Raw genomic sequence first — 10,119 nt, 5'->3', positions numbered from 1 at the left:
ATATTAAGTACATGTTAAAAACAGAAAAAATAAAAGATGAAAGTTTAATGTACCATCCTGTGGTAAAGTCAAGTGTTATCTTAAGAATTTTCTTTTCTAAAATTACATTTATGACAAGTGTGGCCCTTTTTACATGTGGCCCTTTAAAACTATGACTCCCTTTATAATTTTGAAACATTATAAAAAATAAATATTCCATTAAAAAAACTCTAATAACACAGAAGTAAAGCAAATTGCAAATACCAGAATGTTTACTCACACTTGGAATAGTTGAAGATTTTTTCCTCTCTGGCCCTACAAGAGGGCTTGCAGTCATCTCACTTTTTGATCCAACCGTTGTGCTGCCAAGTTTTCGAACCACATCTTTGTCCCACTCCTCTTTCTGGTCACTTTCCACACTATTAGCCTGAGGTCTTTTGGTATATGATACAGCAGGAGGAATGGATGGACCAGCTATAATTAAAACAAAACAAATCTGAAAAACGACTGATATGTTTTCTTCTCACAAACAAAAACTCTATTAAAATGGTCCATATTTGTATGTTTTACACTATGAACTATGATTAAGCTGTTTGATTTTAAAAATTAGGTTAGTCTATGAAAAAGGTAGTAAATTTATATTCAGTAAATAAATTGGCAAGAACAAGATGACACAAGCACATAGAGATGTGAATGTACAATGCTTAAAAAGCACAAGTTTGGGTAGAACCAGTGTGTGTTTTCATTTATTTGACTTTATCCTCCTACCATGATCACTGAAACGCCGCTGCTTCTGATTTGCTGAGATGCTTCGCTGGACCTTCAGGTGAGCAGGGGATTGAAGAGTGCTGTTGTTTAAGTCACTACTGGGCCGAGATCTCTGACTCAAGTTTCCACTGGATAATGACTCACTGCCTTCAAACTATAAGAAGAATAAAGACCATCAGGATTTTAAAACAAAACAAAACAAAAATGTTTATACAAACCAGTATGCATTCTTGATTTTCTAAACAACTCAGGAGTAATCAGAACTAAAAAGTAGTGTAATTTTGGACACAGAACTTTAAGTCCACAAGCAAGAAGGGAGGAGACTGTATATAATGTGCCTCAATGAGTACCTGTAATCCTGTTATCTTGCACAAATCATTAGTTTCATCAAAACACCAAATAACAGTTACCAGTTATTGAATGGTGATTATGTACTAGGTACTGTGCTAAGCTCTTTATATTTGTTAGTTTGTTTAATCATTACAGCAAACCTATAATGTATTAACTTGTACTTTATAGAAGGAAAAACTGAGGTTGAGGTAGTTAAGGGATATCATTGAGATTCAAATAGGATAAAATCTAAAATTTTAAATACACACATATACACATGCACACATATATATATGTTTTATTTTCTTGATATTTATTTTAAAAATTGGTTTTTTGACTTTGATCAGGGAATTCTATCTACTTAGAACTCAGTAGAGTAAATTAGAGATTGACACATCACCCTCTCTCTGTAACACAATTGTTATTTGTTTCCAGCAACCTTTTGACTGAATCACTGACCAATGGGAAATCTAAATTCATATATAGATGATACAAATGACAAATAGCAGAATAATACTGATGATAACTATAATAGATAATAGCTAACACAGAGCACACAGTAATCTGTTAGGAGCTGTTGTAAGGACTTTACAAGGATTAATTCATTTAACCCTCTCAATGATCCTAAAAGATAAGTACAGTGTTATTATCCTCGTTTTATACATGAGGAAACTCAGGCATAGAAAATTAAGTAAATTACCTATGTTGCATAGTTAGTTAGTGGCTGCTGCGAGGGTTAGGGGTGGGGATGCAAACCCATTGAACCCTGCTCCAAAGTTTAGGCTCTTACTACTCATAGCAGTCTTATTACACAGTAGTCTCAATACAATTCATACTTCATTCATGAGCGGGGCTTTAAAAGTAGTACTTCCTTTACATTTAAATAAATAGAAAATTAAAAGTCTCAGAAAAGAAACTTAAAATCTAAGTAGAAACAGTTCAAAGCCTTTAGAAATAACCATTTGCACTATTTTCCACCTAAAATTCTCTTGACTTGGCTTCTTGGATACCACTCTAACTAACTATTAGTATCTGCATTGAAGATTCATCTCTTTCATTATAATAAGAGTACCTACCTGGTAGGTTCATTGAGAGGGTTAGATTTATTAATACTTGTAAAGACCTTAGAACACTTTCTGGCACATTATGGTATATAATATATGCCCCTCTGATGACAACTCCAAATCTATTAATTCTACTCAACTCTCTCTCTCCAAATCCACATATTTATATCCAAAGGTCTATTAGACCATTCCATCCAAACGGAATCTCAAGTGCCACCATTGCTAATTGAATTTCCTGTCTCTCCTCTGAAATCTGCACTTTTCCTATCTTGGTAATGCATTTACACAAACAGTCATCTATGCTAGAAATCTCAGGGGCTCTTCCCCCTTATTTCCAACTAGTCACCAAAGTATTACTGTTAATTCCACCTCTTTCATTTCAAGCAGATGTAGGTCTGACTTCAATCTGTTGTAGATACTTGTCCTCCTATAAGTTCCCAGAAGATTCTAAACATCCCCTTAATGAGAGCACATATCATACTACATACTGCTCACCTCCCCTCTAGACTAAGGACTCCTTGAGAGCAGAGACTTTCGTATCTTTCAATTCACAGTACTTGGCATAGTTTCTGGTACAAGGTAGGTTCAGTAAATGTCAGCTGGAATGCACTGCTTATTATTTAATTTAAATATTTCCGGTTTTTTTTTCTGTAAAATACCTTCTACAGGTGTCTAATTTCCAGTAAACTGTCAGTGCTCTGAACCTTGTTCTTGACTCTCATTTTATACCCTTTAAATTTGCTTTCCCAAAGGATCATTTGCTTTAATGGTTCACCTTTGTATACAGTTATTTCTTGAATCTAACTCCTCATTATAGGTCTCTTGGCCTTGGGAATTCTCAATTGAATGCATTAAAGTCTCTTGATGGCCAGGTTCGGTGGCTCAGCCTGTAATCCCAGCGCTTTGGGAAGCCGAGGTGAGTGGATTGCCTGATTCGAGACCCGTCTGGGCAACTTGGCGAGACCTCATCTCTACAATAAATCAAAAATTAGCCGGGCATGGTAGCATGTCTGTAGTTCCAGTTACTTGGAAGGCTGAGGCGGAAGGATCGCCAGAGTCCAGCAGATAGAGGCTGTGGTTGGCCGGGAGCATGCCACTGCACTCGTCTGGGCGACCAAGTGAGACTCTAACTCAAAATAAATAAATAAATAAAATGAAAAGTCTTTTGACACTATAAGGCAATATATCACCAAATGACCTTTTTCTGGGTTGCTCTTACATAAATAATTTAAGACACACATTTTGTTTCAAATGCTGTCACTTCCTCATGTTTCAGTCACTGTGTTTTCTGCACAGCCACAATAGCCATATTATTAATAAGGGATAAGAGGACCTCTTTGGTGGGGCTGATGCATTTGAGGGCACAAGCTGTGGGTGATAGCAGTCTCAAAGACTAGACTGTGAATGGTGCTAAGCAAGACAGGAGGCTTGTCCTTTCATAAACCTTTTGGTACATGGAAATTAAATCAGTTCATAACTTAGCATCTGGATTTTAGAATTTCAATAAATAAGAATGTTAGGGCCTTTATATTATTTTTGATGCCACAAAGAACAGAATATATTTACTAACATTATATCATATATTTAGTTGTCATTTAGCTCAAGAAATAATTCACATTAATTTTAAAAGGTGAAAAACTTACTTCAGGTGGTTTTCTACCTAGAAGAATATAAGTAGCCATAACTTCATCATATTTCTGATTTATTAAGGCGTCATTTATTTCATCTCGTGCAAAACCCATGGTGACCATAATGTCTAGAAATTTAAAAAAAGGCAAATTTTCTGAAATTTAGTTTATTCTAATAAACAAATCAACAAAATGGGCAAGTCTGACAATATTGAATATAAAAAAAAATCATGAAAATTTAAGGTATGGTTTTAATTATACAAATTCTGAACTATTAACCTATAGATATTAAGCATTCAGATATTGCACACTTACAATTTTACATACAGAAATTATCAATATCATGGGGAATATATTCGTGGGCCCACTCAATTTCTCATTGTCTGTACCTTCCTGAGCTAACATTCTTTGTCCAATCTGAGACTGGGTCAGTCTGTGCACATATAAAAGTTTCACTGCCTTTTTCAACTCACCCTCAGCTATCCATGGAATGGTTTCTCTCAACTCTTAGTAATTTTCTTTCTGACTACAGTAGGTTGACTCTTGTTTGGGAGACTTAAATTTCCAGTTTTGTTTTGACCAGATTCCTAACTCTAAAATGTTCTCCACTGCCACTCTGCCCTCAAACCAGACAGGAAACAGTTGAGATAAATAGTTGTGAGTTTCTGATGGCTTTGGGAAGGGGTAGAAAAATGAAGAGAACAAGTTAGAAGCAGAGTGCTGGCTGGGTATGAGCAGTAGCAGGACTAGCAGGGAGACAGAATAGACCCTGCTATGATAGTGGAAAATAGAAAGGGAGAGTCAAAGAGTTCAACTCTTTTAATTCAGTGCCTCTACATTTACAGTTAAAATGCATGCTATGTTGGCTGACACTGATCAGTGTCTGATCAGTGCTGATAGTTTTATCAGTCATTCCTCCTGGAATCACAGAAAGAAAATAAGTTTTATCCACATTAATTTAATTTTTATATTGCTGTTGCCAAATATTGAATTAGATCATAATATATAACAAACTCAGAAACTTTACATGCATAATGTATAGTGTGTTATCATTAAGATGATAATGCAAGTATTTTTCAAATAAAAATTTCTTCTTATTTATATTTTTAAATACTATTTTGGAAATCTAAAGGACTCTTACTTGCAGCATAGGGACAGCAATGCCTTCTTATAATATTTAAATACTTACCTATTCTTTTTGTGTCGTTGAAATCTGGATCAGGCTCAGTATATGGCTTTAGTTCTTCTTCTTCATGACCAACATTCATCCACCGATCTTTCATTATTTGCTAGGAAATAAACGCTATATTATGTTTGGTCAATCAGAACATTCAACCATTTATTTTCGTTCTATTTTAGCAAATGTGAAATTTACTGGTTTACTCAACAAGAATCATGTGATGTTTTCAAACTAAGATTACTGCTTCCAGTTTAATTAGGGTCCAGTAAGAAGTGTAGGACTTTGAGGCACACATATGACAGCTGTGCCATCCCACACACTCACCAAATGTATTAGTTCAAAATAGCATGCCTTCCATATTTCTTCAAAAGGAATATCTTCAAATTTGAATATTTTAACATAAGAACTTACTGATTTTAACCTCTGCATAATGTTTTTACATTTAAAGAGATTATAATTTTTTCCTAGTCTTCTACCAAACATATTCTTTTATATATATTATTTTAAAATCACCACTAACTAAAATATTAGGAAAAAAGAAGTCATGACAAAGGAAAATCAGGCATAGTCAGTAAAGATAGCTCAGAAAATCAGGGTGAAAATGGGTTGACATGAATTACCAAAGTCAGATTTAAGCTAAGGCTGTGAAAAATAGTTGTGAGCTGTTAAAAGGAAATCCAGTGGGTGCAACCTACAGAATGGGAAAAAATATTTGCAAACTATATACTGGATAAGGAGTTAATATTCATAATATGTAAAGAATGCCTACAAATCAGTAACATAAAACAAATAATGTGAATAAAAAATGGGCAAAGGAACTGAATAGATATTTCCCCAAAGAAGTTATACAAACAGGCAACAAACATATGAAAAGATGCTTATCATCAGTAATCATAAGGGAAAAACAAAACTGCAGTGAGATACTGCCTTATATCCATCAAGTGTCAGTGAGGATGTGGAGAAGTTGAAACTCTGGTAAATCACTAAAGGAAATGTAAAATAGTGTAACTTCTATGAAAAACAATATGGAGCTTCCTCAAAAAATTAAAAATAGAATTACATATGATCCAGTAGTCCACTTTTGGGTATGTATCCAAAAGAATTGAAAACAGAATATCAAAGAGATATTTGCACACTTATGTTCACTGCAGCATTATTCACAAAAGTCAAGATGTGGAAGCAACCTAATTGTCCACTGACAGATGAATGGATAAAGAAAATGTGGTATATAAATACAACAAAATAGTCAGCGTTAAAAAAGAAATAAATCCTGTCATATACTACCACTTGGATGAAATTTGAGGATATTGTTCTAGGTGAAATAGACAATCAAAAAAAGACAAATACTTTTTATTCTACCTATATGAGGTTTCTAAAGTAGTTAAACTCACAGAAACATAAAGTAGAATGGAGACTGCTAGGGCTGAGGTGAGGAGGAAATGGGGAGTTATTCAGTGGTGCAGAGTTTTAGTCATGTAAGATGAAAAAGTTCTGGGGATTGTTGTACAACAATGTGTATATAGTTAACAATACTGAAATACACAATTAAAAGTTATTAAGAGAGTAAATTTATGTTATGTGTGTTTTTTTTAAACCATCAAAACAGACAAACCAAAAGGTAATCTAATGGAGAATTTACTACACTATGGTCAAGCAATGGAGAATTGGAAGAAACAATTTTGAATAATTATGTACAGCATTATTTTAGAAAATTGTTAATTTTTTCTAAGCTTATTTTCATAAAGAATATCTGTTAATAGTATAAAAATATATATAAGAAAGAATTCGCATAAACTCATCCCACAATGGAAACAACTGTTATTATTTTTGTATATACACTTGGAGATACATACTTGCACACATACACACACACACACACACACACAACTACATTTATTTATAAAGATAAAAACATACAATTATACTGTTTTGTAACATTTCATCCATAGTAAACAATACATCATAAGCACTGTCCTTAACAGAAAATTTGCTTTCATAAAGCCCAGCTATGTTTTTAAGGACTGTGTAGAATGTATATGGGTGTTCCAGAATATATTTTATCCTTTTCCTGAACATTTAAATTAAATGCTGCAATAAACATGCTTTTATTACATTTTTTGTGCACATTATAAATTATTTTATTAGCATGAGTTCTTACAAGTGGAATAGCTGGGTTATGTAGTATACTAATTTCACGGCTCTTCATAAGTATTGCCAAATTGCTCTCCAGGAAGGCAGTGCTCTTTATATAAGAGAATGTCTAATAGTTTTATTAATAACAGCTCATTGCCTTAAATAAAGACATTTAACATGTTAATTCAGTCCAAAGTTTCTTTCTTTAAAATTAAATTAGCCGGGTTCAGTGGCTCAGCCTGTAATCCTGCGCCTTTGGGAGGCTGAGGTGAGTGGAGTGCCTGAGCCTGTGGGTTCGAGACCCACCTGGGCAGGGAGACCTCATCTCTACAATAAATCAAAAAATCAGCCGGGGCTTGGAAGGCTGAGGCGGAAGGATCGCCGGAGTCCAGCATGTCGAGGCTGCGGTGGCTGGGAGCGGCCACTGTACTCCAGTCTGGGTGACAGAGTGAGACTCCAACTCAAAAAAATAAAAATAAAAAATAAAAATAAATAAAAAATTAAATTAAATTAAATTGTAGAGTTGTGGGGGTACATATGAGGATTTACTACATAAGTAAATTGTAGGCAGGTGACGTTTTGCCTTCTAGCAAACCCTATCTCTCCCTGATACTGGACCTGATACCCAGTGTGTGGTCATATACCCGTTATCTCTCTTCCCTCCCTCTCTCCTTTAGTAGTGTCCAGTGTCTGTTGTTCCCACCTTTGTGCTCATGTGACCAGTGACCAGGTCCTGCTTATGAGAACATAGAGTATTCAGTTTTTTGTTTCTGTGATAGTTAACTTAGAATAATGGTCTCCAGCAGCATCCATGTTGCTGCAAAGAACATGATTTTGTTCTTCTTTGTGGCTGTGTAATATTCTATCATGTATGTACCACATTATCTTTATCCAGTCCCACTTTAGATGGGCATGCTTTCATGTTTTCGCTATTGTGAATAGTGCTGCAATGAACATACATGTGCAGGTGTATTTTTAGTACAGCGATATATGTTCCTCTAGGTATATTTTCATAAGTGGGATTGCTGGATTACATGGTAGTTCTTTGAGAAAAACATCACACTGCTTTCCACAAAGGTTGAACTAGCTTACATTGACTTTTTAATGATAGCCATCTTTACCCATGTTATGTGATATCTTTTTTTTTTAACTTTAAATGACGTTTTATTACACAAAGTTTATCAAATAATTGGATATTTCTCTACTTATACACAGTTATTCTTATTCGCCCTGGAAAGACTGCTTCTGAACTTCTCATCTGATGGTAGTAAGCCCTAAAATCCTCTTAATCAGCCAGCCTTTTCTTCAGTCATTTCTTCAACTGACATCTCTGAAGTTATTGGGGAGGACACTGCCTTGAGCTTCTTGTTCATTCATGATGGCAAAGCACGATTCTACGAGTTGGAACATGCCACCATCCATCCTACCTCCCATCGCAACCATTGCGCCCATTCCAGGGTCCTTCTCTTCTTTAGGAATTTCTGTGACCACAACTTCTGCTGTAGTTACAGAGAAAACACCTCAGCAGTATCCAACAGAACCATTCTGACATTGTTGGATCAATAATTCCTTTTCCCACCATATTCACAAAATCTCCAATCATAATGCCATAACCAATTTCTGAGGAACTCTGCATAATTTTCTCAACTATCAACGATCCTTCAACATCTGCATTCATATGCTTGTTGTCTTCTTTTAAGACGTATCAGCACATGTCCTTTGTCTACTTTTTAATGAGGTTGTTTTTTCCCATCAATTTGAGTTCCTAGTAGATCCTGATTGTTAAATCATTATCAGGTGCATAGCTTGCAAATATTTATTCCCATTCCACGGGTTGTCTCTGTACTCTCTTGATGGTTTCTTTTGCTGTGCAAAATATTTTTTGTTTGATAAATTCCCACCTGTCAATCTTAGTTTTCACTACATTTGCTTTTGAGGACTTGGCCATGAATTCATTGCCTACTCCATTGTTCAAGAGGGTGTCCTCTTACAAGTTTTCTTCTAAGATTCTTATAATTTGAAGTTTTACATTTAAGTCCTTGATTCATTTTGAGTTAACTTTTGCATACGGTGATAGGTAAGGGTCCAGTTTCACTCTTCTGCATGTGGTTAGCCAGTTTTCCCAGTACCATTTGCTAAGTATAGTTTCCTTTTCCCAGTGTTTGTTTTCATCAGCTTTGTCAAAGAGCTGATTGAAGGACTGAGGTTTTATTTCTGGATTCTCTGTCCTGTTCCATTGGTCTATGTGTCCAGTTATGGACCAGGACCATGATGTCTTGGTTACTGTAGCCTTGTAGTAAACTTTGAAGTCTGGAAGTATAATGCCTCCTGCTTTGTTCCTTTAGCTGAGGATTGCTTTAGCTATTTGGGCTCTTTTTTGCTTCCATATGGATTTCTGTATTGTCTTTTCTTGGTCTGTGAAAAATGATGCTGGCAATTTGATAGTAATAGCATTGAATCTGTATATTGCCTTGGGTAGAAAGGACATCTTGACAATATTGATTCTTCCAATCCATGAGCATGGGATTTTTTTTCATTAGTTTGTATCATCCTTGATTTCTTTGAGTAGTGTTTTGTAGTACTCATTGTAAAGACCATTTATCTTTTTGGTTAGATGGATACTGAGGTATTTAATTTTTTTTTGTGGCTACTGTGAATAGAATTATGTTTTTATTTGGCTCCCAGCCTGCTTGTTGATGATGTGTAGAAATGTAACTGTTTTTTGTTCATTGATTTTGTTAACTTTTTAATACACAGAATTTTAGGTTTTTATTCAAGGTGCTAATACACTAATTTTCTTTTTCTAGGTCTTGTAAAGTACACTATCCATCTCTAAACTTTATTTAACAATATTCACTAATTAGAAAAATAATTTCCCATATACAGACCTTTTTAAGTTAATTCCTTGATTGCCTATGTATCTTTCCCTAACTTATTAATATTTACTCAAAGTCACTCACTAGAATACAAGAACTCCAGAGAAGATCTCTAACAAATGGAATCTATAAGAATATTGTCATACTGGATTGGAGGGTCT

General features: G+C 34.8%; 1 protein-coding gene across 1 annotated transcript in view; it reads right to left on the bottom strand.

Moving 5' to 3' along the window:
• Positions 1-259: 259 nt before the first annotated feature.
• The window catches only part of LOC110595110 (serine/threonine-protein kinase MARK1), a gene marked incomplete at its 3' end in the record, with an annotated part of 32,700 nt that continues 22,840 nt past the window's right edge, over positions 260-10,119 (bottom strand). Inside the window, exons 6-9 of the mRNA XM_021709634.1 lie at positions 4,959-5,058; positions 3,785-3,897; positions 748-901; positions 260-453 (exon numbers count right to left, since the gene is read on the bottom strand). Coding sequence (XP_021565309.1) covers positions 260-453; positions 748-901; positions 3,785-3,897; positions 4,959-5,058 — 561 coding nt within the window. The remainder of the gene's footprint in view (positions 454-747; positions 902-3,784; positions 3,898-4,958; positions 5,059-10,119) is intronic.

This window comes from Carlito syrichta, unplaced genomic scaffold, assembly GCF_000164805.1.
Source record: "Carlito syrichta isolate Samal-C Ts95f unplaced genomic scaffold, Tarsius_syrichta-2.0.1 Scaffold268348, whole genome shotgun sequence".
NCBI classification, from domain to species: Eukaryota; Metazoa; Chordata; class Mammalia; order Primates; family Tarsiidae; genus Carlito; species Carlito syrichta.
The sequence above is the reverse complement of the archived record's forward strand: the minus strand, read 5'-3'. Positions and strand labels throughout refer to the sequence as shown.